Raw genomic sequence first — 27,420 nt, 5'->3', positions numbered from 1 at the left:
TCTGCTTTTACATCTCTAAGCTGAAAATGCCCAGAGCACCAGCAGGCAGGTAGGGGTAAAGGCTGAGCTGCTGCCAGAGGTGGAACGGCCACTCTTCAGGATTGTTTAGAGGACTGCACACTGCTGGGAAACAGCAGACATGATCTCGGAGCCTGGATCAGTCTGCTTTGTGCCCCTGGGGCTGTTACCTGTTGTCAGCCCACACTCCAGCACCCGGACAGTGGCTCAGCTCTCCAGCCTGCGGGATCAGAGCCAGCTCACTGCTCAACCCGGGTCCTTTTTTCCTCAATTTCTCCCAGGCTGAGATACACTGATGAGGGGAGGTCTGTCCTGATGCATTCTCCACATGGCTTCAATGCTAGAATGGAATCCAGGAACCAGGACTGTTCACAAAGTCCTCCTGCATGCCCAGGTTCTGTGAGAGCAGCTGCTCCCATCACAGCACCTAAAATCTGTTCTCAGGGAGCAATGAGGTTGCAAAAGGGGCATGCAGCCTGCCCAGAAAGCAGTTCTGGCACTGGCAGAGCTTCCTTCTATGATGAGGAAGCTTCTTGCACCGCAAGCAACTGCTCTGCCCAGCTGTTTCCTTCCAGCGCATGCACATCACGCTGATGCAGTCAGGCGGGCGCACTGAGAGGTGCTGCCTGTGGGGAGGAGGGAGCATGGCCCCACAGTGGACCCTTCTCCTGGTCCTAGTGACTCTGCTGGCAGCGCCGGAGACGGAACAACATGCCACCAACGACAGAGGATATTCCTGGTATCCAGGTAAGGGATGGCCACTCTCCCCTGGCAAAGGGAGGTCTCACCGCTCGCTTGCTGCGCGTTTGCTGCGTATTTTGACCATGAGCAGCACACAGAAGGGCCAGAGGTGTTACTCACAGCAGGAGCCGCAATACATGGGCATCAGTCGGGGTCGAGCTGCCGTGAGCTGTGTGGTGCTGTCTTTAGGAGACCACATAAATGCTTTCCCCTGTGCCATGCCTCTGTGTGCAGTGACATCTCCTAAAGGCTGCTCTTAGTACAGGCTATGGGGTGCCCAAGCCATAAGCTGGGGGCCCTTCAGGGAAATCCAGGAGAAGGGGCTCTCCAGGTCCATGAGACACAGTCATGGTGCCCATCCCCAGCTCTGCAGCCTGGCATGAGGGGGAACTGCAGAGCACCACACACAGCTCATTTTCTAGGAGCGCATCAGGGTTGTTTTGTTATTTCCAACATCTGCCAGCAAAGCTGAGACAAGGGGCTGATATTTAATCTCAGCAGAGCCCTTCAAGTCGTCTCTGTAGTTCAGGAGCAATCTGAGTTCCCAGGAGGTGGAGGACCCATCCAGAGGCTAGGCCCGGGGCCATTACCCTGCTTTCTGCCTGCTTTCTGTCTGACCTGGAGTCTCTCTCTGTACTGACCTTGCCACAGCTGGATGACAAAAAAATGTTAAATGAGCACTGTGTTGTCCCACCCTGCTGTGTGGCACAGAGGAGGAGTGCAATGGAGGAGTGCCCTGTGCTTGCAGGGAGTGGAGCACAGCACACTGTCACTGTAACACTGGGGGTAAAGTCAGTGGCAGTGAACATCCCCTGCCTGCAGTACCCAAACCCCCTGCTCAAACTGTCCTGATGGGCTGGAGAGTGTAACTATGCCCATGTGTAGTTTTCCAGCTCATTTGCCCAGTTCATAAGGGCAGGTGGAGTCCAGGACACAGTGGGGACACAGTGGGACCTGGTGACCACATGGCGTGCTCTGCACAACTACGTCACCTGCCTGTCCCAGGAGCTGCCTGTGGTGAGGATAATGTTTGCTGAGTTTGCACTTCTGTGTTTGTGAAGAAGAGGAACTGAGACACGAGTGCTCGGCAGCCACACACAGCAGCTCTGCCTGCACCCTCAGTTTGTGTACATCCACACCCAGAGCAGTGCCATGGTCCCCCTGGGGTCAGGATCCTTGCATCACAGAGGACCAGGAGAGGGGGATGGTCAGGATGGAGCCCTGCTGGAGCCATCTTACATATGATGGCCAGAGGTAGTGGGGCAGGGCAGACCCCCTGGGAAGAGATAGGGAACAAAGGGAGCAGAGGTCCCTGCACATCCCCCCTAACCGTGGAGGGTACAATGAAAGAGTGGGGAACAACCCCAGGCCACAGTGATTTTGGGTAGCGTGGAGGAAACGACATGACATAAGGAGCATCCCAATGCTGGGTGAGGCAGCCCCACAGTCAGCACTGCCAGCACCGTGAGCAGCTGCCAGCAGAGGATGTGGTCGGGGCGTATGGTGCATTGTGTGCACCAAGCTGCACTGTTCCTTTGTCCTGTTGTCTCCTGACTGCCCCCCTGCACTGCTTCTGTGGGGTTTTAACACCTGAACGAAGGCCTCAGCTCCTCACAGCATGCTCAAAAGGGAGGTGGGCAAGCCTATAGGGGGTGTCTTCCTGTAGAGCTTGACCATACGCAGTGACATACAGGCAGACAGGCAAGAGCTGTAGCAGCAGTGCCTGCTGCCACTGTAAGTGTGAGTAAGAGAGACCTGGATTTCAAACAGGGCCTCGAGTAAATCCTGGGGGGAGCACAGACTCCAGGGGACACCACAGAAACTGTGAACTCTGTGCTACTCTCTGATGACCCCTCCTGCCATCCACACCCAGAGCTTCACCAGGTTTCGCTTTGCTACACTCCTGGAACGTCCTGCAGCAGGAACAGGTGCTCCATATGACTGCTGTAAAACACCTGCTGCATTTGTGTCTGCAGAGCAGAGGCAACAAGGGGTTAATCACTGCATGAAAAACAGCACAGTACTGCGTGTCTGCAAAGCACACAGACCAACCTTTCTGCAGTCAGCACGCATAACATGCTGAGTGCAGCCTCTTTGTCACGCCTGAACCATATTTTCCATGCTGAACCATCACCAGGCTTTTTCCTGCACTTTGTGCGAGGCCTGTAGGCGGCTGTCTGTGCAGTGAGGGTGTGAAAAACAGCCTTCAAAGGTAGTTTCTCTGCTCGCAGGATGCTGTCAGTTCCTACCAGGCTGGGAGCTGTGTGTTTCTCTCTATCTTCTCTTTGAATTCCATCCTAGTGATACAGGGCCAACCAGACATGCTGAGACTCACCTGAGCCCCTCATGTTCCTGCAGGCACCCCAAAGCAGGCACCAGGTTGGAGATTTTTGCCCCAAATGCCCTAATTGGGATTTTATAAGAACAATGAAGAGGTGACAGCTCTCTGAGCACCTTCCATCCACACCGTGCTCCACTCCTGCCCCCAAGATCCCACATCTCCTCATGCCATCCATTGCTGACACCACAGTCAGCCATGGCCAAGCCTCAGCCCTCCTCCTTGTGCCCCTGTCCCTGAGATGGACTGTCACATTTTGTCCCAGCAGAGCAGTGCACCAAGCCGCAGTGGGACAACAGACTTCAGTGGGACTACAGACTTCAGTTTACACCAGACAGAGACAGTTATGGGGTGAATGAGGAACTGCAGCTGACCTGCCCTGGACATCTCAAGCCCTCCTTCAGCAGCATCAAATGTGTAAAGCAATTCCAAGAATCAAGTCCTATAACACAATATGTCTGGATGTGGAGGAACAGCGCAGCTGCCTGGATCCGCATAGAAGGGGCCGTTCAGTGTGTTGGTGAGTGAGAGCAGCACACAGTGTGGGGGCAACGCGCAGCAGGAGGGCCGGGTCCTGTGCCCTGTGCCTTGGGGGTCGGACCAAGGAGTGGATGGAGAGGACAGTCCTGGGTAAATCCCAACTACGGGCCGCGAAGAGGGGCAAGGGGTGGCAGGGATGAGGGTGCAGTGGGACAGTTTGTGACTCTGAGGGTCACTGGGACATACAAGGTGTGAATGAGAGGTCAGCGGGACGTACAAGGTGAGCCCCTTCCCAAGAGCTGTTCCAGCGGTCGTATCATGGCAGATGGACATGCCACTTTCTGCCTCTCCAGTGACCGGAGGGCTGCAGGTGTTTGCTGGTACCCACCGTGCTCTGTCCCGCCTCACCAGCTCCCACCCTAACTGAACCCATTTTCACCTCTGCCAGAAACGTGCCAAAGGCCCCGGTGGGATACAGAACTCCATCTGGCACCAAACCTGGAGGAGTACAGCAAGAACGAAGAAGTGATGCTGAGCTGCCCCGAGGGTTTACAGCCATCCTACACCCGTGTCAGATGTGCAGGGGGAAATGGGGCTTTGGATTATGCTGGATCTGTATATAGAGACACGTGGCTGGGGTGGAGCAGCTTTGGAACCTGGGTCCGCATTGAGGAGACTGTGCAGTGCCTTGGTAAGTGGAGTGGCAGGAGGTGCCTTCTCTGCAGCTCTGTGCTCAGTCTTCTCACCCTCTTCCCTCTCTGAGTTTCCCACCTCCAAACTGACCGCAGGAACATCATCCTGGTGCCTGATCGGGCTCGCAACTGAGCCCAGCTCTCTGTGCTATCGGAAGTCACTTCCCCAGACTGGCTCTTGGTCCGTGCCAGGCACTCAGCCATGTTGACTGCAGCACACAGCTGGATGTGATCTGCAAACTGCTGAGGGCACACTCCATCCCACTGTCCGTGTCACTGATGGTGATATCAAAGAGTTGGCAGACCCAGTACTGACCCCTCTGGGACAGCACTCATCACTGGTCTCATCTGGACATTCAGCCATTGACCTCCACTTTCTGGGTACACTCTCGCAATCAATTCATGGTCCATCGAAAAATTCACCCATGACATCTGTATCTTTCCAATTTGGAGAGAAGGATGTGATGAGAGACCACCAGTCAAAGGCCTTACTGAAGTCCAGATTACATCCACACCGTGCTCCTCTGCTGCTCCTGGGCCTCACATCTCCTCATGCTGTCCGTTGCTGACACCACAGTCAGCCATGGCCGAGACTCAGCCCTCCTCCTTGTGCCCCTGTCCCTGAGATGGACTGTCACATTTTGTCCCAGCAGAGCAGTGCACCAAGCCGCAGTGGGACAACAGACTTCAGTTTACACCAGACAGAGACAGTTACAGAGTGAGTGAGGAGCTGCAGCTGACCTGCCCTGGACATCTCAAGCCCTCTTTCAGCAGCATCAAATGTGTAAAGCAATTCCAAAAATCAAGTGCAGTAACACAGTACGTCTGGATGGGGAAGAAGGTCTCTGGTGCCTGGATGCTCATTGATAAGAACGTATCATGTAAAGGTAAGTGAGGCAGCAGCATTTCTACTCATCCCCTCTCTGCCTTCACACCAAAATGCCACCCACAGCATTGCCCAGCAGACACACGTCATTGGGCAGGGTGTGGGGCTAGCTCTGAGAGGCTCCCAAGACTGTCCTGCTCTTTGCTGTGGCTGCCGATGCCACCCTGGTGTGCACTGCTCTGCAAACCCTTGTTTCCTGTGCAGAGGAGGGGTCCCCGGGACTCCTCCAGCAGCTGCAGGAGCTGCAGTGTGGGAGACAGAAGGGATAAATGAGTGGGGGGTGCAGGGAGCACTGGGTACCTGGATGGGAGCCAGTGGGGATATGCCAGAGGGAAGGGCAGTGCCCTCCCACAGGACAAGGCTGTGCTACCTGTGGGGATGATTGCAGGGAGGTGGGCAGGGAAAAAGGTGCCATTCTTGCTGCCAGAGTTCACGCTCCCATGGCTAGAAAGGTGCATATGAGCCTTCTGCCTGCAAGTCGGGGCAGGCAGTGTGAAGAGGGTGAAAGAAGCAGGCTGTGACCAACCCCTGAGCAAGGAGAATGCAGAAGAGATTTGCTGGAGCCTAGGGAGATCTGGAGCATCATAGGCACTCAGGGATTTCAGGGATGGAGGCAGGTTTGAAGGAAAGAAAAGAGATGTCTGATTAGGAAGTGTCCAGGTTATGTCTTGTTGTGGGGGGCAATGGATGCCCCTGGCTGTGAGAGCAGATCAGGTGTGTGGGGATCAGTTGTGGCTCCAGAGCAAGAGGAAGGCTTCCATCTTTGGTCCTGGCAGAGGTGTCTGTGTCTTCTCATCTGTGTTTGGGATCCAGAAGGCGTTTCTGGGGATCCCTGCCAACCCCATCCTCAGGCACTGCCACACCTCACCATTTCCCACCCTAATTGAACCTGCTTCCATCTAAAATAGAAATGTGCCAAAGGCCCTGCTGACACCCTGCTCTCCATCTGGCACCAGATCTGGAGGAGTATAGGAAGAAGAAATGGGTGATGATGAACTGCCCTGAGGGTTTACAGCCATCCTACTCCCACTTCATACGTATAGGAAAACTGAAGTCCCTCAGCAATGGGACATCCAAAGAAGTCCACAAGGGAAGGCACATCAGTAATGCCTGCAGCTGCATCTGGTCCAGTGCAGACTGCCTGAATAAAGGGGCACCAGGAGCCGTCCTGGGAACCCCACATTGCCCTTCCTACCCAGAGAAAGGCAGGCTGTGTGAGCATGACAGAATTCAGGCTCTGCATGTGCCGGGGAAGTGGGAGGTGCTGCCGAAGGGCTGTGGTGTAGGAAGGCTGATCCACATCATGACCAGAAACTCCATCCCTCACCACTGTGTACCAGGGCAGCAGCTCTTCTGTTAACATCTTCCCATGTTTTTGGTGCAGGGAAATGTCAGAAGCCACAGTGGGATTCCAGGATTCGTTTTGTCCCAGACCAGGAATTCTACAACTTCAATAAAGCGGTGACACTGACATGCCCTAATGGGTACTGGCCTTCTGCCATGGAGATCACTTGTGTGAAGCCAAGACCACACCAAAGCCTCCCAGCTCCTCAGAGCATCTGGTTTATGAAGAACAGCACAGGCTTATGGCCGTTGGCAGTGGGATACACGAGATGTGTGGGTGAGTGAGGACCTTTGTGAGTGAGGGAAGGTGAGCATGATGGAGGTCTCCTGCATTTCTGCTGGCCCCATTACGTAGGCACACATGGATACTGTCTCTCCCTCTGGAACAGCTGAGCAGGGTTACAGTGCCAGGAGCCTGAGCAGCAGCACGGCTCTGCCCTTGTCTCTTGCTGGTGGACACGGCTGATGCCTAAGTGCATTCCCCAGTGAATGGTGGCACGGCCTCATCCATCCCACCTTTGCAGCCCCGTGCCCAGCTGGCACTCAGCCCCTACCATGCCAAATGCCCTGCTGAGAGCCGGGTTGCTGGTGGAGCTGTCATTGGGCAACCAGGAGAGATGACGGGGAGGTGTGCCTGTTGGTTGTGTCAGCAGCTGCAGTGCCTGTGGGAACAGCCAGATGAGCGGTGGGGGCCTGAAGGGTGCCTGAAGGGGTACAGTTACCTCCAGCAGTGACTACCGACCCAAAGTTAATGTCCAGCTGCTATAAATGCTCTGGTAACTCCTCCAGCTTCTTCATCCAGAGGCCTGAATGAGCTGTTTCATCCTCCTGTTTCCCTTCTTGTAGCAGGGTTGTGTGTCAGCAGCACCATTAAAAGGGTGGAGCGGAAGGCAAGGAATTGACCCTATTGCAATACTTCCTTTGCAGAGGTGCTAGAAGTTGTCCCTGCGACCCTGGAGGTTTCCAGCACCAGCATCAAACTGAACTGGACCTGCAGATTCCCTGATGCCTGCCAGCACGTGCAGGCCACATGCCGGCTGGCAGGGCCTTCCTCACCTCCTTGTACGGCTGAGGAGGTCACTGGAGTGGAGCTCCTACACGGACAGAGGGGAACATTCACCTGTCCTCCCCTGCAGCCCTTCACTGACTACACTGTCACCATCTCGGTGCCCCCCAGCACAGTCCTGTTTTCATGGATGATCAGGACAAAAGAAACAGGTAGGTGTCCATGGCATAGTACAGGAGGGAAGGGACATTCCTGGGCTGGTTCACCAGCAGAGAGGCAGAGAGAGGTGACCTTTGCCCAGCACTTCATTCTGAGCATCCCTCCCTGCTGTGATGGTGCTGGCATTGGGGCTGCATGCAGAAGAGGCTGTGCAGAGTCCTGGAGCAGAGCTCTTTCCTTCCTACCCCTCCCTCCTCACCACACCATCGCTGCTCCTGCTGTTGTGAAATCCACGCTCCTTTTGTGGCACAAAGCATGCTTGGGTTTGCTGCGCAGCCTGCCCCTGGGCAGTAGCTGAGGGCATCCTGCTGTGGGCTCAGACCTTCTCTGCCAGCCCCACTTGTGACTCCGTTTTCCTGCGCTTCCAGTGCCGCAGAAGCCGGAGCAGCTGCAGCTGGATGCCAGCACGGGGACCCTCAGGTGGAAGGCGCTGCCCTCCTGCCAAGGGGAGATCGTTGGGTACCAGGTACCAGGGGCCCCCACCCAGCCCCTCCCTCCCTGCTGACAGCTCTGTGCACGCAGGTGTGCAGACCATGGAAAGCCCTGAGGACCAGCAGTCACCCATCCACGTGCTGAATTTCTGGCTGTCATGAATTTGAGCATTTCCGACTTCCTCTCAGTGGTCCTCAGTCCCCAGTGATGTATTTGGCGGGGTGGCCTTACAGGCTTTCCTGTGCCTCTTGCATTCTTATCTTTTCTCTGGCCATGACAAAGGCTGTGGTTTGCAGTGCTAGAAGCAGGGCTGAGGGAGGAGAGCGCTGCACCCAGCTTGTAGCCACCTCAATTTGTGACGTGATTCACAAATCATGAGGATGCCTTGCAGAGGGCTTGCAGAGCAAAGGCACAGTCCAAGCAACTCCATTTTCTGCAGCTGCTCTGGTGCTATCTAGAGGGTTAGCTCCAGAGTCTTTCCTGCCCTGCTCTGCTCAGCACTGACGCTTTGCTCACACACACACAGGGCCGAGGCTCCCGCTGAGCTCTCTGGGCACCTGCAAGAGCTGGGATAGGAACAGGGGCAGGAGGAGCAGAGCAACGTCTTGCTGTCTGGCTGTGGTGTGGGCAGGCTCCTGCAGGATCGTGGCCGCTGCCCTCCAGCTCCGTGTCCTGTCCCCAGCTGAACGTCACGGCCAGGGCCTTGCAGGACGGCGGCTTCCTGCAGATCGAGCGGCTGAGGCTGAGCAGCCAGACCACGGAGCACCCATTGCCCGCGTACGGCCCCGGCACCACATATGCGGTGGCCGTGCGGGGCCTCACAGCCGTGGGTCCCGGAGCTGCATCGCAGTTTCACACCAGCGGCTCAGGTGAGGGTCTCCGCACGCAGCTCCTCCTCCTGCCCCTCCGTGCCAGTCTGCTGAGGCTCATCATGGGGATCTTCCTCTGCAGAGACGCCCGATGGCTGCTCCCGCCTCCTGCTCGATACCTCTCCATCTCAGGGCACCGCCGTGCTTCCCCTGCACCCCATCTCCCAGCGCCCTGAGGCAGCGAGGTGAGCGCAGCCCCGGCTGCTCTGCTCTTGCAGCCCTGAGCACTGCTGCATCCCTTAAGCTGCCTCTGTCCACCTCTCTCCATTCCCGTCTCTATTACCGCCCCCACAGCCTCACTTTCTCCACCCTCATCCCCATCTCACTGCCCTACCTCCATCTCCAACCTCATTCCCATCCCCCTCCTCACCACCCATCCACATTCCTATCTCTACATCCCCACCCCCATTCCACACCCCCATCCCTTCCTCCACCCCAATCTCCATCCCTATTCTTCTTCCCATCCCCTTCCCCATCCCCATCCTCAGCCCCTTCCCCGTCTGTTCTCACTGCTGTCCTCATTCCTATCCCCATCCCTGCTCCCGAGCTCATCCCCATGTCGCTCTCATCCCCTTCCCCGTGTCCCCTCATCCCCATCCCCCTCTCACAGCCCTGCCTTGCAGTGAGCACCAGCTGCTCGTGGCGGTGACACACAACAGCACGGTGCTGGAAGACGCCTGCTCGGGGGAGCTGCAGCCCTCCAACCACAGCCACCCTGCTGACCCCTACGTGGCCGCCGTGCTCAACCTCAGCGCGCCCACGGACTTCGTGCTGGGTGACGGGGCCCGCGGGCACGGCTTCCACAACGCTCCCCTGCACCCAGGATGGGATTACACCGCCCTGCTGCGCCTCGCCCGGCGCTCACCGCAGGTACCCGTGCCGGGGGCTCTTGTGCACGGGGCGCGGCAGCGACCGCCGTGTCCTCGGCCACGGCTGGGGCCTTTGGTGGCCCTGGGTGGCAGCTCCTTGCTGTGTGGTGGCTGACGTGGGATTGCTCTGAGCCTCCGTCCTGTGCCCTTCAACAGGCGGAGACATTCACCTGCGTGTGCTACAGCTTCTCCATGGGTAAGTGGTTCCTCTGCCCCACACCTGTGCCTGAGGGTCTTTCTGTACCCCCCCTTTTCCCAGCCCATATCCTTGCAAGGAGAGGAGCTGGGCAGTCCAGGAGCTCTTGTGGGAGCAGAGGAAACTTCTGTTTCCCAGATACTGGGAGTATTTACCTGCTATAACCGGTTCCTACCTCCATCTTCTTGGATGCTCTCTGGATCCTGAGGCTCTCTGTGGGTGCACAGGCTTTGGTACCCCTGGCCTTTTGGGCAGGTGTGCATGGCTGCAGCTGGACCCCCTGCAGCTTCCATGCCATCATCTCTCCTCACATCTCAGTCCTAATACTGCCCCAGTCCACATGCAACCCCAGAAACACTAACGCCTTGCCCAGCTTTGTGCTGAGGGAAAGGCATGGAGGCATGCCCATGCTGAAGGGCATCGCACCCAGCATCACCCCTCCTTCTGCATCAGCAAGGCTGCTTCCCTTCTCAGAACCTTTGCTAGGAAATGAAGGGAGCTCCTTTCCTCCCCACACCACTGTAGGGTCTCCTTCCCGTGGGTTTGGGTTATGTGGAGCATGATCCTGGGCTTCGCTTTTTGCAGGGCAGGAGTCAATTCCTCTGCTGCACAGACTGCCTGTGCTGATGGCATTTGTGCTGGCCGCTGTAGTCTTGGCACTGGGGATTTTCCTGCTCCCCCTGTTCGTCAGGTCAGTTCACGTCTCTTCTCTCCCGCTCTTTGTTCTGTCCAGGGGCTGCCTGGTATGGACCCTGAAATAAAGCAGGACATGTTGCCATGTGGGCACCCCCCTCTGCTCTCCACCTCCTGCTGATCTTTTGGCTAACTTGCTGTCTTGCAGGCAAAAGTGCAACAGATCAGACACCTCTGAGATCAACAGCAGTATCCCCCTCCAGAAGTGTCGCAGAGGTGCAGTATGAGCAGTCTGAACAGGCTGCTTGGTAGAAAAGTGAGCAGGGTGCTCCCAGGCACTGTGAGATTCCTTGCAGAGCAAAGAGGGGCAAAGCTGGCTGGTATGGGGAATGAGACACCTCACAGAGAGGGAGACATGCATGGGCCAGGATGAAGCTGGGTTTGGTAGGGTTCTGCCCAGTGAAATGCCAGCTCACTCCCATCAGCTCATGCTGACCTCCTGTCCTGATGTTCCCATAGGTGCCAGTAATCTGAGCACACTGATCCTTGTGGAGGAATTGCTGGATGCTCTGAAGAGGCTTCAAAGGGCAGAGATAGAGGCAGAGCAGATGGAGGATGAATCAGCTGACAGGCACGATGCAGGGCGTCTGGGCGAGTACCAGGTCTGTATTAGGTGTTCTTTCCCATCTGGTTGCACCATCCATCCAGCACCAGCCCCTCCTTGGGTGTGTGAGGCACTCAGCCTCACATCCACCAGAACCTGGACTAATGCAGAGCTCCTCTTCCTCCTGTGCAGAAACTGGCTTCCTCCCTCTGCCACTCCTGCAATGCTGGGAAGGAACTATGTAACGAGGGCAAGAACCGCTACAAGAGCATCATTCCGTGTACGCAAAGCTCTCCTGGAGCTCAAAACTCCTCTGTGGCTGATGCAGTGTGGACATCTGCCATTTCGCTAATGGTCTCCTCTCAAAACACACCGCATCTTCTTCCTGTGCCATGTTCCCCGTTGTTTTGTTAGCTCTTCTTTCTTTCTGAACTTGTCCCAAGGCTTGGAAAGCTCCTGAGGAAAGATCAAACAGAGCTTTCCTAAAAGATACTTCCCTCCTTAGACAGTCATTTCAGTGCTGCCCTGAAGGGACAGCCCACTGACTCCCACCTCCCTCTCTCCCTCCCAGACGATCACTGCCGTGTGGTGCTGCAACCCTCTGACACAGGGAATGACTACATAAATGCCAGCTACGTGGATGTAGGTAGCGAGGAGGATGGCTCCTCTACTTCTTGCCATATTAAATGTTCAACATGGGTGACTGGAGCTCTTTGAAACTCTCCCCCACAGAGCTACCGGAGCCCGCGCTTCTTCATTGCTGCTCAAGGTGGGTGCTCCCAGCCCTGGGAGCTGCCCAGAGCTGGCACAGGTCCTCAGAAGCTGCCAAACTCTCTGAGTCCCTTTGAAGTCCCTTTGGGATGGGTTGGTTTGCTCTGTGCAGAGAGCAGAAGGGGTTCTCAGGGTCCTTACAAAGCTGCTGAATTATTTTGGGTAAATAGGACTCCAAATGTGGAAACTCAGGTTGGATATTAGGGAAAAATTCTTCTCAGAAACAGTAGATAGGCACTGTAACAGGCTGCCCAGGGAGGTGGGCAGAGTCTGACGATGTCCAAGAAACATGTGGATGTGGCACTGAGGGACATGGTTAGTGGGGTGGGGGAGTGGGCTGGGTTGGACTAGGTGATTTTAGAGGCCTTTTCCAACCTTGTGATTCTATAATTCTATGATCATTGTGGGGACATAGGTGGGACAGGCACTCATTTTCAGATGAGTGGGCAGCAGCTCACTTTCAGGCTTGGTGCAGTGACCACTGTCCTGTGCCAGTACCCATCAGTACTGGTGCACTCTAGGCTCATCCACCCTCCCTTTTGCTGGACCCCTTTTCTAAAGTGGGTGCCAAAGTAGGGGTGCCCCATACCCGTGGCCATGTACTGCCATGCCCAGGCTGTGTCACATCAGCCCTGGGAAGAGGGAAATGTGGGGCTGCACCAAGGAGCCTGGGGGCACCTCCATGGTTTGGGCTCTGACACAGGGCTCTCCTCTTCCTTCCCAAGGCCCTTTGCCTGGGACAGTGGTGGATTTCTGGCAGATGGTCTGGCAGGAGAAGACTTCAGTCATTGTGATGCTGACAGGCTTGGTGGAGCACAACAAGGTAAGCATCCCAGCCTGTGCTCAGCTCTGGTCTCCCAGTGCCCAGTTCCCTTGCTTTGCTTTGCTCAGCACAACCCTCAGTAAGGTCACGAAGCATCTCCACACCTCCACTTGCAACGCTCCCCTAATGAAATTGTTGGTGCTGCCATTGACAGATCAAGTGCGAGCAGTACTGGCCAGAGCAGCAGCAAGTATATGGGGACTTCACTGTAACACTCAACAACACCAGGACCACCATGGGCATTGTTACACGTGTCTTCTGCCTGCAGAAGGTAAGGCTGTCATGCAGCTGTGATGGGGTTGCAGGGCTCTTCTGGAGTTATCAGCTGAAATTCAGTCTTGCTTGGGGTCAGCCTTGTTGTCACCAAGCACTATTCCAGAGCATCAACCCTGGGTTTCTATGCAAGGCAAAAAGACAAGCAGTCAGCTCCAGTGATCACCCTGACTGAGTCTGGACTATGTACCTGGGCAGATCCTGCACTCCCAAGGGCCTGGGAGAGGTGATCACAAAGGGTGGAAAAGTAGCTAAAGGATATGAAAGGGCATCTCTCCACATCCAGGCTTTTCAGAGTGATGAGACAGGTACTTGCCATCTGGGTCAACTTGCAGAAGATCCACATGAAAGCACTGTGGTGCCTTGAGGTTCCTGAACTTGAACAGAGAGATTATGGTTTAAGGTATATTAATATCCTCAAGATTTTTCTCAGGATGGGTACTTCCACTGAAGGTTGGAGAAACCAAAAGAGTTGCAAGGAGAAGAAAATGAGTACAGCTGCTAATGTTACACATGTTCTTGTCTTGCCTAGAACAAAGTCCACCTAAAAAGTAAGACTCCAAGAGCACCTGGTGGTGGGACATGGAAGTTCATTAGTTCAAGCCAAGTGAATACAGGATGGCCTGGTACCAAAGTGGCTACACGCATATCAGTTAGCATCAGCCTTAGGAAATGCCTTATTTGGGAAAGCTATGGTTTTCTGAAGACTATGGAGAGTCTCAACACCGTGATATTTATTTCTTTCCTCTGAGACACAGGCTGCATTCACTGCTTTGAATTCACAGTTCTTATTGTGTGGAGGCAGAGAATAAAGCAAATTATGTGGTATGGTGAATTTGCTCAGAGTCCTCGTGGTGCCCTTTGCTGTCTGATCAGCTACAGTGGAGCAGCCATTGTATTGGTGGTGCTGTGGGAGGGCTGAGTGCTGGTGCATACCTGCCATGCTTTTCCTCTACTTGTTGACAAGTGCTTCACATAACTTCTCAGGCTGGTTCCTGCTCCAGCCACATCTCCCTCCTTGCAGGCAGGATACGCTCTCCCAAGAGCAGTGGAGCAGTTTCACTACACGCAGTGGCCAGACCATGAGGTGCCCAGGAACCCTGCCCAGCTGCTGTGCCTAGTGGAAATGGTGAACAAAAGTGGATCAGAATCTCCTGCGGGTCCTGTGCTGGTGCACTGCAGGTACTGGGATGGGAATGCTCATGTGCTGGACCAAGGCTGGTTAGAGCAGTACCAACCCCTCTTCTGTGTCCTTAGTGCAGGGATCGGGCGAACAGGCACCTTCATTGCCCTGGACTTCCTCCTGAAGATGGCAAAGGCTGAGGGAAAGGTGGATGTGTTCCACTGCGTGCAGAAGCTGCGGGAGCAGAGGGTCTGTATGGTGCAGACCAAGGTGAGGGGAATCACCTGCTGCCCACATGCTGTGGGACTACAGGTTTGCCCCCCCCCCCCCCTCCCCTATGATGCAATCTGTGCTGTGATCTGTCACATGGTCCCATTACCAGGACTGGAGCTGCCAGGTGATAGAGACTGGAGGGTTTTGTTATCATTGTGCTGTCCAAACCTAGGGACCCTCTGAGACTCTCTAAAGCAGCATCAGCATGTATATGTACCAACAGTCCTGGCACAGAAGGGCAGGTCTTTGCTCTTATAGGCAAGGAGTGCATGTGTCCTTCAGGCTTTCAGGATGTTTGCCCACACGGCATCATCTGGCCAAGAGACTGTGTTCCCACAGTCTGCTCACAGCTGTGTCCCTATGGAGGAAGACGTAGGTTGGACAGGCCTGTCCAACTGCTCGCAGGATGAGTGGTTCACTGGTTTTCTGGACTTCCTTCCTGAGAGCGGGGGTCTGGTTTGAGAGGTAGCAGAGAAAGATGGTCTTGTCTGGGTGGTTGCAGTTGCTGGCTGCTTCTCAGAATAGGGTTGCCTGCCCCAGGGGTGTCTGGCAAGGAGGTGAAGGGTGGAGCTGGCACAATCCTGATGCAGGTTAGTGTGTGGCAGTCTGTGGGAAGTAGTCTGGAGTCCTAGTGCTGCCCATGGAGCTGCTCCAGATGGTACACTAACTCACATCTCCATGCAGGAGCAGTATGCCTTTTTGTATGAGGTGCTGCTAGAAGGCTTGCTCTGTGGCTGTACTGGGGTGCCAGTGGAGAGAGTTGCCAGTCACATCAGCTGCCTCCAAGGAGCTGAGATCCAGAGCCAGAACAACATCCTGGAGAAAGAGTTCAAGGTACCCTCAGGACCTGGTGCAGCGGGTCTGCTGCCTCCTGCTGTGGGTGAGAGGTGGGGGGAGTGTTTCTTTGTGGTTTATCTGGAGATGGAAAGGGAGCTGACAGGAAGGGCTTGCTCAGGTGAATCATCCCTTACAGGCAGTGCAGAAATTTTCTGAGTTGTTCCAGCTCCTGCCGTGCAGAGAAGCAGAGAAACCCAGCAATCAGCCCAAGAACCGCAAGCCAGGGATCCTGCCAGGTACTGCAGGACTGGGCAGCTCATTGCTCCACGATCCAGCTCCTGAGAGCAGCGAGGGGGAGGATGCTGTTGCCAGCACTGCTGATTCCCTCCCCAGCACCATGACAGAAAAATGGGACTAACCATTCTGCCCCTGGGACCAAATGCCAGTTTCTGGTTGATGTTGCATAGTATCATAGAATCATACAGATTGGAAAAAGTCTTCAAAACCACCAAACCCAACCATAAACCTGACCTATCAAGGCCGATCACTAAACCATGTCCCTCAGTGCCACATCTTAGCATCTCTTAAACACCTCCAAGGATAGGGACTCTACCACTTTCCTGGGCAGCCTGTTCTAATTCTTTACCACCCTCTCTGTGCGGAAATTCTTCCTAATGTCCCATTTAAATATCTCCTTGTACAAACTGAGACTGTTACTTAACATAGGCAAAGCATTCCCTCCATGTGAACCACACCTCATCCCCACCTCCTTCTGTGCTTCCACAGCTGAACTTAACCTTCTCCATCCTAAATCTAATCACAGCCTGAATTCTAACCCTAACCCTAACCCTAACCCCAACCTTGACTCTAACCACAACTGTCACCCTAACCCTCACTGTCACTGGGAGGAGCCCAGATCAGGCACCAGATAGTGATCAGGAATGGGGTTCACAGCTGCTTCAGAGCCTTCCCCCTCACTCCCCTCTGTGCAGGCTCAGCCCTTCTCTGCCCTTGCCTCCACAGCGGACTCCTTCAGGCCCATCCTGATGTCCTCGCTGAACGCAGACGGTTCGCCAGGCTACATCAACGCCGTGTTTGCCAATGTAAGGCTGCAGTCAAGAGGGCTTGGGGCTGCAGGGAGCAGCAGAGGCTCCGCGAGCACCCAGAGCAGAGCTGGGCTCAGTCGCCCAGCTTCAGGCACCCCAGGCCGAGTGCTCCATCCTGGTGACTGTACCCGGTGCCTGGGGCCCTGCTGCCAGGAGATGGCCCCCGAGTTCAGCCGCAGGCCTGACAGCGCGCAGCTCAGCGGGCTGCCGCGCGGCTGCTGCCTTTTGGCTGCGCTGAGTTGCTCCGCCACACGGTGTGCTCTGCCCAGCCCTTGGCCGCATGGAGGTTGCTGGAGTAGCTGTGGTTCTCACAGGCACGGCCGTGTCTGTGCGTTGTGTCACCTCTTCATTTCCTCCTCCCGACTGCTCTGTTTTGCAGACATACAGCAAGGAGGACAGGCTGATCATCACCCAGCTGCCCTTCTCCAGCACACTGGTGGATTTCTGGGCTCTGGTCTGGGATTACACCTGCACCTCGGTGGTTGTGCTGAACCAGCTCCAGGAGCTGGACAAGGTCAGCTGCCTGCTCTTGTCCTGACAGCCTATTTTCTGCCTTTGCTGTATGAATCTCTTCACTGGGGCCCTGCTTGCTATGGGGTCCAGCTGCAAGCTTGTAGTTCCACTTTGTATTGCAGAGTCCTATGGCATTGCAGTGGTGGGGGGAACCCACAGGAACAAGGGTGGCCCTTGGATTTACTTCCCCGACCCAGCAGGGGGGCTGTTTTTCTGTTTGCTGTCCTGCAGGTCAGCCCCAAGCACAGAGCGGGCAGAGTACCCATATGCATGCTGTAGTTGAGGGGTTGGGCCAAGTGTACCCATGTGAGGCATTGAATTGCTGTGTGCCACCATGCATTTATCTCCCTTCAGACATATGTGGAGATCTGGCCCACCCAGGGCAAAGCCATCCATGGCCATTTTCACATCCAGTGGATCTCTGAGGAGGCTGGAGCTGGTTTCACAGTCCGGACACTTGCACTCACCAATAGGCAGCAGGTGGGTTTTTGGCATAGCAATGACAAAGTCCTTTGAGAACAGCCTTTGACAGAGCTGAGAGCCACTGCAGGCTTTGGTTTAGGGCCAAAGTCACAGCTGGAAGTGTCAGAGGGAAGGCCTGCAAAAGGAGCTGATTGGTTCCTTGAATGACACTGGTCAGAGCAGGGCCTTCCCCATGGGAGCTTTGTCCCAAGAGGGTGAATCTGTATACAGTGGTACAAGGCAAAGCACAGATACGTGTGCACACCTTTCCAACCTGGAGAACATCAGCCATGAATAGTCTGTGCATCTCAATGGTTGTTTATGGATGGGGATAGCTATTCTAAGTTCTGGACCATATCCATACTCTCTGGCCTTCCTCTCCATGAAGCCAGTGGGTTACTTGTCTGCCCAACCCAACTTCTTTCTTCCTTGCTAGCCCAAGAAATCTGCAATGAAAGTCCATTTCTGGCAGCTGGAGGACTGGCCCATGCAGCACCGTCTTCCCCCACATCCCACCACCATCATCAGCCTGCTAGGGAAGGTGGAGACACACCAGCGGCAGAGCCAGGATGGACACATCCTCATCACTTGCTGGTAAGCAATATGTCTTTCAGAGGAGCAGCTGTGGCACAGAGATGACTCACTCTGAGTTACATCAGTGAACTCAGGTACCAGCTCCAGTCTCAGCTCATGGTGGACATGTTGAACTTAGATTGGCCACTGCAGTGAAGGAGAATAAGAAATCCTTTTACAAATATATCAATGGCAAGAGAAAAACCAAGGATAATCTCTATCCCTTAATTGATGCGACGGGGAATGTGACCACAGATGACAAGGAGAATGCTGAGGTCCTCAACACCTTCTTTACATCTGCCTTTAATAGTCAGACCAGCTATCTTCAGGGCACTTTGTGCTCTGATCTGGATATCTGGGCTGACACGCAGAATGTCTCCCCAGAGTTTGAGGTGGAGGCCGTTAGGGAGCTCCTCCTCCATCTGGACAGTCACAAGTCCATGGGACCAGATGGGCTTCATCCTAGGGTGCTGAGGGAGTTGGCGGGGGTGATTGCTAAGCCGCTCTCGGCTATCTACCAGCGCTCCTGGTTGACTGGAGAGGTTCCAGAGGATTGGAGGCTTGCTGATGTGACTCCCATCTACAAGAAGGGCCGTAAGGAGGATCCAGGGAACTACAGGCCTGTTAGCCTGACATCAGTGCCAGTTGGTTGATGCTCGGCTGAACATGAGCTGACAGTGTGCCCAGGTGGCCAAGAGGGCCAACGGCATCCAGGCCTGCATTAGAAATGGTGTGGCCAGCAGGAGCAGGGAGGTGATCATCCCCCTCTACTCAGCTCTGGTGAGGCCGCACCTCAAGTGCTGTGTTCAGTTTTGGGCTCCTCACTACAGGAAAGATGTTGAGGCCCTGGAACGTGTCCAGAGAAGGGCAACAAAACTGGTGAGGGTCTGGAGCACAAACCTTATGAGGAGCGGCTGAGGGAGCTGGGATTGTTCAGTCTGGAGAAGAGGAGGCTCAGGTGAGACCTCATTGCACTGTACAACTTCCTGAAGGGAGGCTGTGGTGCAAAAGGGTCTGGCCTCTTCTCCCAGGCAAACAGTAGGACCCGAGGAAACGGCCAGAAGTTGTACCAGGGGAGGTTTAGGTTGGACATTATGAGAAACTTTTTCTCTCAAAGGGTGGTCAGGCACTGCAATGGCTGCCCAGGGAGGTGGTGGAGTCGCCGTCCCTGGCAGTGTTCAAGAGGCGCCTGGATGCGGAGCTACGAGAGATGGTTTAGTGCTTGTGATACTAATAGGAATGGGAGGGTGGTTGGACTAGATGATCTTGCAGGTCGTTTCCAACCTTATGATTCTGTGATTCTGTGATTCTATGTTCAGCTGTGTTCAGAGGAAAAGGCTTCCCTGTGGAGGCTGGCTTGGTGCAGGACCATCCCAATAGCCTCAGGTCTGTGTGGCTGGTGGGACACCTCCGGGGATCAGCACCACTAAATCACACTGCTCTCCACAGGGATGGTGCCAGCCGGAGTGGGATCTTCTGTGCTGCCAGCTTCCTGTGTGAGCAGATCCAAAGCGAGGGGCTGGTTGATGTATCTCAGGCTGTGAGGATGCTGAAGAGGCGGCGGAGGCAGCTGATTAAAGATGTGGTAGGTGTTGATTTCACACTCATCTGGGAACTGGAGCAATACTGGAGCACTGGTGAAGAACTGATGGGTGCCCAGGTGCCTGCCCTGCACCCACCTCACCACCAGCTCCAGGTCCTTGAGGCCATCATGCGACTCCTGTCTGGGAGTGAATATCAGATACTGTGCCATGGGCGCTGGCACTCCTCCCAAGCCCAGACGGCCACAGCATTGGGATAGCCTAACTCTCAGCCAGATGGGGATGTACCTACCCCTGGCTTTCTCTTGGAGATTGTGGCAACCATGCTGGCCTTCCTCAGAAGGTATTCTGGTAGCAGGTACTTATCTGAATCCTTCTGTCTACAGGAGCAGTATGGGCTGTGCTATAAACTAGCCCTCAGTTACTTGAATTCATTTGAAACCTATGGCAATTTCAAGTAAGAGACGTGGTCACAGCCCACCTCTGGCCAGGACTTCAACCTTCTTGTGGAAGCAATGGAAACCAGAGGAGATGTGCACAGCCCCAGGATCACAAAATCATTAAAGTTGGAAAGACCACTGAAATCACCTAGTCCAACCATGCTTTACTCTTCCCATAAGCCACCCTAAGGGCCATCTGCAGCTAGACAATAACAGGCTGGACTGTCTCCAAATTGTAGACAGAATTTCAAACATGAACATGGCTCTTTGCCCAGAGTTTTGGCAGGACTTTACTTGGCACCACAACATGAGTATGCTAAGCAGAGGATAGGCACCAGGCCTTGATGTGTACAGGCCAAGGATGCAAAGAACTAACTTTCCCATCCAGTCTCCCCTTCAGACATCCTCAGTGAAAGTGGGGTAGCTGCACTAATGCCCCAGTTGTGCTCCATCAGGAGCACCAAACCACCGTGAGATCTCCTGCAGGGCTGGAGCACAGGCCATCTGTCCTGCTTTGGGGGAAGCAGCAAGCTTGTGCCCAAGAAGAGCCAGGGAAGGGATAATCCACAGTCCCACAGGGATGACCTATTCCTTCCCACACCACTCAGTCCATTCCTGCTGCTGCATCTTCCCGATGCTGGTCCTCCAGGTGCCACAGCCCTGACAGTGCCAGAGAGGCTCCCTTACAAACCTGCCTGCCCCACCGTGGAAATCCAAATTGAATGTCCATACTTTGAACGTTGTCCAGGAGAGGCTGCTGCACCACACTGTAGAATGTCTGTCAGGACTCACCCCATAGCTCTATCTGTGTATCACCAATAAAGGCTCTGTGATGGCCTCAGTGGTGGTGGTGAGCTCTGATCTCCACTTTTCTTCCAGGTTTGATCTGACATGGGGGCTACAAAGAAACACGGGCCCTCAGCTCTACCCACAGTGTTTGCACAGAACACAGTTCCACCCAAGATGTGTGCTGGCATCATCTCAGCAAGACACAGTTCTGTCAACACCCCACAGGGAGCACAGCTCCCTATGGGCAATGAGGGGACGAGGCAGGAGCTGTAGCATGGCAGGCAGCCTCCTCCAAACTTCATTTATTGGTTTTCAGGACAGGGCAGACAGGTTGGCAAGGGCAATGCAGTCACATCAAGCTCAAGCAGAGCACTGGGTTTGAGTGGATTTCAGCACAGGGGGGAGATTGAGTGAGGAACCCAGGACATGGCAGAAGCACAAAGCATCCTTCAGCCCGAACCCCTCTGGGAATTTCTGTGTACAATGATCACAGTCAAGAAAACAAAGGCAAAGTCTAAAAAATGAAACTGCAGAAAATACCATTGAAAAATTACAGAACTTACAAGGGTAAATAAAAGCTGAGAATAAAAAGTTTATGACCCTCCTTCCTGCTTTCCACCTGCTCTGCTGAAATGGATAGGACACTTAGTCTGGTGATGGTCACAGGAGAGCCAGTGTTGATTCAGGTGCAACCACATCTTCTCTGTATCACTGCTGTTACTCTCACAAGAACTACAGGCGGGAGCTGGGAGAGCAGCTTTCCAGCCTGGCTGGGGCACAAGGGGACATGTCCAAGACGAGGATGAGCATATGATTCTCCCAAAGGTCAGGATCTCCTGGCTCCAATTTTTCTCTATCTTTTTAATTACTCTCCTTAGCTTTGATGGACACAGCCTTCCTTCTCCTGCAAAGGCAAAGGGCAGTCCTGAGCGAAGGGCTGCTTGTGAGAGAAGGTTGTTCTGCTGAACCACTTTCCCCATCCTACTCACCTGGACTGTACAAACCACATGATGCCTGTAAACAGGAGGACCAGCACCAAAAGCACAACCACTCCAATCACAATCCCTGGCCATGGGTATGGTGGCTGACCTGAAACTAACAAACAGCCAGGGGTGAGTGCCACAGCCTGTGCCACACGTCTGCACAGACACTGACCATAGAAGTAGATGTCTGCAAGTGTGCAGAGGTGACTGCAGGATCGGGAAATCTGTGGGATCAAGGATCATATATGAGATATGAGATGCTGGGTGCGATGCCCTTCAGCATGGGCATGCCTCCATGCCTTTCCCTCAGCACAAAGCTGGGCAAGGCATTAGTGTTTCTGGGGTTGCATGTGGACTGGGGCAGTATTAGGACCGAGATTGAGGAGAGATGATGGCATGGAAGCTGCAGGGGGTCCAGCTGCAGCCATGCACACCTGCCCAAAAGGCCAGGGGTACCAAAGCCTGTGCACCCACAGAGAGCCTCAGGATCCAGAGAGCATCCAAGAAGATGGAGGTAGGAACCGGTTATAGCAGGTAAATACTCCCAGTATCTGGGAAACAGAAGTTTCCTCTGCTCCCACAAGAGCTCCTGGACTGCCCAGCTCCTCTCCTTGCAAGGATATGGGCTGGGAAAAGGGGGGGTACAGAAAGACCCTCAGGCACAGGTGTGGGGCAGAGGAACCACTTACCCATGGAGAAGCTGTAGCACACGCAGGTGAATGTCTCCGCCTGTTGAAGGGCACAGGACGGAGGCTCAGAGCAATCCCACGTCAGCCACCACACAGCAAGGAGCTGCCACCCAGGGCCACCAAAGGCCCCAGCCGTGGCCGAGGACACGGCGGTCGCTGCCGCGCCCCGTGCACAAGAGCCCCCGGCACGGGTACCTGCGGTGAGCGCCGGGCGAGGCGCAGCAGGGCGGTGTAATCCCATCCTGGGTGCAGGGGAGCGTTGTGGAAGCCGTGCCCGCGGGCCCCGTCACCCAGCACGAAGTCCGTGGGCGCGCTGAGGTTGAGCACGGCGGCCACGTAGGGGTCAGCAGGGTGGCTGTGGTTGGAGGGCTGCAGCTCCCCCGAGCAGGCGTCTTCCAGCACCGTGCTGTTGTGTGTCACCGCCACGAGCAGCTGGTGCTCACTGCAAGGCAGGGCTGTGAGAGGGGGATGGGGATGAGGGGACACGGGGAAGGGGATGAGAGCGACATGGGGATGAGCTCGGGAGCAGGGATGGGGATAGGAATGAGGACAGCAGTGAGAACAGACGGGGAAGGGGCTGAGGATGGGGATGGGGAAGGGGATGGGAAGAAGAATAGGGATGGAGATTGGGGTGGAGGAAGGGATGGGGGTGTGGAATGGGGGTGGGGATGTAGAGATAGGAATGTGGATGGGTGGTGAGGAGGGGGATGGGAATGAGGTTGGAGATGGAGGTAGGGCAGTGAGATGGGGATGAGGGTGGAGAAAGTGAGGCTGTGGGGGCGGTAATAGAGACGGGAATGGAGAGAGGTGGACAGAGGCAGCTTAAGGGATGCAGCAGTGCTCAGGGCTGCAAGAGCAGAGCAGCCGGGGCTGCGCTCACCTCGCTGCCTCAGGGCGCTGGGAGATGGGGTGCAGGGGAAGCACGGCGGTGCCCTGAGATGGAGAGGTATCGAGCAGGAGGCGGGAGCAGCCATCGGGCGTCTCTGCAGAGGAAGATCCCCATGATGAGCCTCAGCAGACTGGCACGGAGGGGCAGGAGGAGGAGCTGCGTGCGGAGACCCTCACCTGAGCCGCTGGTGTGAAACTGCGATGCAGCTCCGGGACCCACGGCTGTGAGGCCCCGCACGGCCACCGCATATGTGGTGCCGGGGCCGTACGCGGGCAATGGGTGCTCCGTGGTCTGGCTGCTCAGCCTCAGCCGCTCGATCTGCAGGAAGCCGCCGTCCTGCAAGGCCCTGGCCGTGACGTTCAGCTGGGGACAGGACACGGAGCTGGAGGGCAGCGGCCACGATCCTGCAGGAGCCTGCCCACACCACAGCCAGACAGCAAGACGTTGCTCTGCTCCTCCTGCCCCTGTTCCTATCCCAGCTCTTGCAGGTGCCCAGAGAGCTCAGCGGGAGCCTCGGCCCTGTGTGTGTGTGAGCAAAGCGTCAGTGCTGAGCAGAGCAGGGCAGGAAAGACTCTGGAGCTAACCCTCTAGATAGCACCAGAGCAGCTGCAGAAAATGGAGTTGCTTGGACTGTGCCTTTGCTCTGCAAGCCCTCTGCAAGGCATCCTCATGATTTGTGAATCACGTCACAAATTGAGGTGGCTACAAGCTGGGTGCAGCGCTCTCCTCCCTCAGCCCTGCTTCTAGCACTGCAAACCACAGTCTTTGTCATGGCCAGAGAAAAGATAAGAATGCAAGAGGCACAGGAAAGCCTGTAAGGCCACCCCGCCAAATACATCACTGGGGACTGAGGACCACTGAGAGGAAGTCGGAAATGCTCAAATTCATGACAGCCAGAAATTCAGCACGTGGATGGGTGACTGCTGGTCCTCAGGGCTTTCCATGGTCTGCACACCTGCGTGCACAGAGCTGTCAGCAGGGAGGGAGGGGCTGGGTGGGGGCCCCTGGTACCTGGTACCCAACGATCTCCCCTTGGCAGGAGGGCAGCGCCTTCCACCTGAGGGTCCCCGTGCTGGCATCCAGCTGCAGCTGCTCCAGCTTCTGCGGCACTGGAAGCGCAGGAAAACGGAGTCACAAGTGGGGCTGGCAGAGAAGGTCTGAGCCCACAGCAGGATGCCTTCAGCTACTGCCCAGGGGCAGGCTGCGCAGCAAACCCAAGCATGCTTTGTGCCACAAAAGGAGCGTGGATTTCACAACAGCAGGAGCAGCGATGGTGTGGTGAGGAGGGAGGGGTAGGAAGGAAAGAGCTCTGCTCTAGGACTCTGCACAGCCTCTTCTGCATGCAGCCCCAATGCCAGCACCATCACAGCAGGGAGGGATGCTCAGAATGAAGTGCTGGGCAAAGGTCACCTCTCTCTGCCTCTCTGCTGGTGAACCAGCCCAGGAATGTCCCTTCCCTCCTGTACTATGCCATGGACACCTACCTGTTTCTTTTGTCCTGATCATCCATGAAAACAGGACTGTGCTGGGGGGCACCGAGATGGTGACAGTGTAGTCAGTGAAGGGCTGCAGGGGAGGACAGGTGAATGTTCCCCTCTGTCCGTGTAGGAGCTCCACTCCAGTGACCTCCTCAGCCGTACAAGGAGGTGAGGAAGGCCCTGCCAGCCGGCATGTGGCCTGCACGTGCTGGCAGGCATCAGGGAATCTGCAGGTCCAGTTCAGTTTGATGCTGGTGCTGGAAACCTCCAGGGTCGCAGGGACAACTTCTAGCACCTCTGCAAAGGAAGTATTGCAATAGGGTCAATTCCTTGCCTTCCACTCTACCCTTGCAAGTGTGCTTGAGTTACATAGCTCTACTGCCAGCCCAGCTGAAGGGATGGGAAGCCAGAGGATGAGTCAGTACATGTCAGATCTCTGGATGGAGAAGTAGGTGAAGTTTGGATGGAAGTGAATGCAGCTGTGTGTGTGCACTTTCACTGTCCAAGGCAGTTTTCCCTACTCGCTCATAACCCAAAGTTGTCAGAGTCAGCCAGCATCTCACCTTTCAATCAGTATCTGCTTTATGACCTGTCCTGCTCTTCACAGACCTCTGTAGAGAGTTTCTTTTTCCTCAGTTTTTCACAATGGTGAGGTAACGAGCTCTGGGTCACAATGCAAAAGTGCCTTTCTGCACCACAGCCCCAGGAAGGTCTTGTGGAGAATAATGCCACTATGCTGCTTTTTTCAGAACGCCCAGGAGATCTCAAGAGGAGCAGTAGCTCCAGAGACTCCAGGATCCTGCAGCTGCACCTCCTGACTCCCCATCACATAGCCTGAAGCCTTCCTTACCCACACACTCCACTCTGGACCGAATGCGGATCCAGGAACCACTGCTGGCTCTTCCCAGCCAAACTTCCCTGTAAATAGGCTTCCCATTAATGATGATCTGCACTTCTCTTGAACATCTGACTTGGGTGTAGGATGGCTGTAAACCCTCAGGGCAGCTCAACATCACTTCTTCATTTTTCTTATACTCCTGCAGATCTGGTTCCAGATGGAGTCCTGGGTCCCACCGGGGCCTTTTGCACGTTTCTGGCAGAGGTGGAAATGAGCTTAGTTGGGGCATGAAACAACAAGATGTCACAGAGAGCAATAGCACAGTGTCAGCACTCAAAAATGGTCCCTCCAGAGACTCAAGGGAGAGAGAAGGTGACAGATCTGTCTGCCATGCGTTTGCCAGGACAGTTATGCCTGCTCAGTCCTCCCCTGCCTGCTGGCTTGGACCTGATTCCAGCTAGCAATGCCCATTACCTTACTGAGCATGGCACTACCAGTCCTATAGGGGTGAGGAGTCTTTATACTGCTCAGAATAGGGAGCTCCTTGTCCCAAAGGGGCAGAGAAGTTGTCCCAGAAGTTCTGTACCATCTGCTCAACAGCCACAAAGAAGGGACATGTGACATGAACAACCACATTAATGCAAAGTTATGAGAACTGCTCACCTCCTGCTCCCAGGGACACTGCCCCGTACATGGAAGTGTGTTACATCCCAGCACTCACTGAGGCTTTCCCAGTACATGGAGCCTCACACTCTCCATCCCCAAATTCCCCCCAGAACATCCCTGGCATGGACATCACCTCCGCCCTCTGTGATGCCGTGCTGCACCTGGTAAAGATGCACAGCAAATGCAAGAGGAAGAGCAGAAATATGTTCACTTGTGAATAGAGTAGTGTCAAATTCTAACCTGTTCCTTGGGGTGCTCCTTGGACCAGGGAATCAGGTTCTTCCTGGCCCTGTGCTGCCAGCAGAGGAAAAAGGACCAGGAGAAAGTTCAGAGCCAGAAACTGCAGGGCCATGCCAGCATCCAGTCCTGGGCACAGAATCAGATCTCAGTCCCACTTGCTGCCTCTGAGCACTGGCATCTGTGGTTGCAAGAATTGCAACCACAGGAAGGAAACAGCCTTGCTTGTGATGAATAAGCCTTCCTCTTTTGAGAGGGAACCTCCCACTAGTAACACTGCTGCAGCCTTTTGCTGCTTTGTTTCCCTGGTGCATCCAGGCAATGGCACACAACAGAACAGCCCATCACCAGCACGAGATTTGCATCCCAAAATGCTCCTTTCTAACAGAGGGAGGGCACTTAAGAAATGCTGCTCTCATCTCTAAGACTTCAGCCACAGGTTTCCCAAAGCCACTGCCTGCAAGCATGGCTCCTGGAGAGACATTCAGGACTTCTGGTTCCTCAAGTGTGTGATAAAACTAGGGAGAGTCTGCAGAAAGGCCCCACAGAACAGTAGCTGGCTCCTTCAACAAGTAAACACCAATCAAGCAACTAGGTGGGAAATACCACTTAATCATGAGGTCATTTCTCAGACTTGACAACTCAGGTGTCCTCAGACTGAAGCCCAGAACTACTCACAGTACCTAAGAGGAGGCTGCACCAACTCTAAATGTAACGATAGTGTTGCTTCTTTGGACCTGCTGACTGTGCTGTGCTCAATGCACTCAGTAACGCAGCTTGTCCCCCTGGCTGCTTGGGCACACTGCTGCCTCGTGCTGAGCTGCTCCCCAGGAATTCTGCCGGTCTAAA

At 54.9% G+C, this 27,420-nt stretch overlaps 2 protein-coding genes across 5 annotated transcripts; one reads left to right on the top strand and one right to left on the bottom strand.

Annotated features, from left to right (window-relative positions):
- Window positions 1–626: 626 nt before the first annotated feature.
- LOC122171084 (receptor-type tyrosine-protein phosphatase kappa-like) lies at window positions 627–21,368 on the top strand. 3 transcript variants are annotated; one of them, XM_042838432.1, is made up of 29 exons: window positions 627–765; window positions 3,366–3,617; window positions 4,026–4,268; window positions 4,923–5,156; window positions 6,540–6,776; window positions 7,427–7,717; window positions 8,093–8,190; window positions 8,839–9,025; window positions 9,108–9,210; window positions 9,649–9,895; window positions 10,051–10,090; window positions 10,676–10,781; window positions 10,932–10,999; window positions 11,243–11,385; window positions 11,520–11,607; window positions 11,899–11,969; window positions 12,060–12,096; window positions 12,824–12,921; window positions 13,076–13,192; window positions 14,219–14,376; window positions 14,452–14,587; window positions 15,275–15,424; window positions 15,564–15,663; window positions 16,391–16,470; window positions 16,853–16,987; window positions 17,341–17,466; window positions 17,885–18,042; window positions 19,471–19,606; window positions 19,949–21,368. In XM_042838432.1, the coding sequence occupies exons 1-29, from the start codon at window positions 663–665 to the stop codon at window positions 20,021–20,023; spliced, it is 4,017 nt and encodes a 1,338-aa protein (XP_042694366.1). In that variant the 5' UTR covers window positions 627–662; the 3' UTR covers window positions 20,024–21,368. The 3 variants fall into 3 exon arrangements, with proteins under 3 accessions (XP_042694366.1, XP_042694367.1, XP_042694368.1); XM_042838433.1 differs by lacking the exon at window positions 16,853–16,987; XM_042838434.1 differs by lacking the exons at window positions 3,366–3,617; window positions 4,026–4,268.
- On the bottom strand, window positions 21,314–26,738 carry LOC122171085. Of its 2 annotated transcripts, XM_042838436.1 has the most exons (10): window positions 26,575–26,738; window positions 25,681–25,923; window positions 24,837–25,127; window positions 24,364–24,461; window positions 23,529–23,715; window positions 23,344–23,446; window positions 22,659–22,905; window positions 22,464–22,503; window positions 21,781–21,886; window positions 21,314–21,695 (listed from the first exon to the last, which is right to left on the bottom strand). In XM_042838436.1, exons 1-10 carry the CDS (start codon window positions 26,684–26,686, stop codon window positions 21,653–21,655), a joined length of 1,470 nt encoding a protein of 489 aa, XP_042694370.1. In that variant the 5' UTR covers window positions 26,687–26,738; the 3' UTR covers window positions 21,314–21,652. The 2 variants fall into 2 exon arrangements, with proteins under 2 accessions (XP_042694370.1, XP_042694369.1); XM_042838435.1 differs by lacking the exon at window positions 21,314–21,695 and having other exon boundaries at window positions 21,798–22,503.
- Window positions 26,739–27,420: the final 682 nt, after the last annotated feature.

The sequence above is a fragment of the Centrocercus urophasianus genome, unplaced genomic scaffold (assembly GCF_019232065.1).
Source record: "Centrocercus urophasianus isolate 14NV4802_14NV808 unplaced genomic scaffold, USGS_Curo_1.0 seq_8, whole genome shotgun sequence".
NCBI lineage: Eukaryota > Metazoa > Chordata > Aves > Galliformes > Phasianidae > Centrocercus > Centrocercus urophasianus.
The sequence above is the reverse complement of the archived record's forward strand: the minus strand, read 5'-3'. Positions and strand labels throughout refer to the sequence as shown.

Coding starts and splice junctions, on each gene's coding strand:
- LOC122171085 (XM_042838435.1), bottom strand. CDS start 26,686: ATGGCCCTGCAGTTTCTGGCTCTGAACTTTCTCCTGGTCCTTTTTCCT. Junction 25,924..26,574: donor AGGAGCACCCCAAGGAACAG/GTTAGAATTTGA, acceptor CACCTCTGCCAG/AAACGTGCAAAAGGCCCCGG. Junction 23,447..23,528: donor GTTTCACACCAGCGGCTCAG/GTGAGGGTCTCC, acceptor CTTCCTCTGCAG/AGACGCCCGATGGCTGCTCC.
- LOC122171084 (XM_042838432.1), top strand. CDS start 663: ATGGCCCCACAGTGGACCCTTCTCCTGGTCCTAGTGACTCTGCTGGCA. Junction 5,157..6,539: donor TAAGAACGTATCATGTAAAG/GTAAGTGAGGCA, acceptor TTTTTGGTGCAG/GGAAATGTCAGAAGCCACAG. Junction 7,718..8,092: donor GATCAGGACAAAAGAAACAG/GTAGGTGTCCAT, acceptor CTGCGCTTCCAG/TGCCGCAGAAGCCGGAGCAG.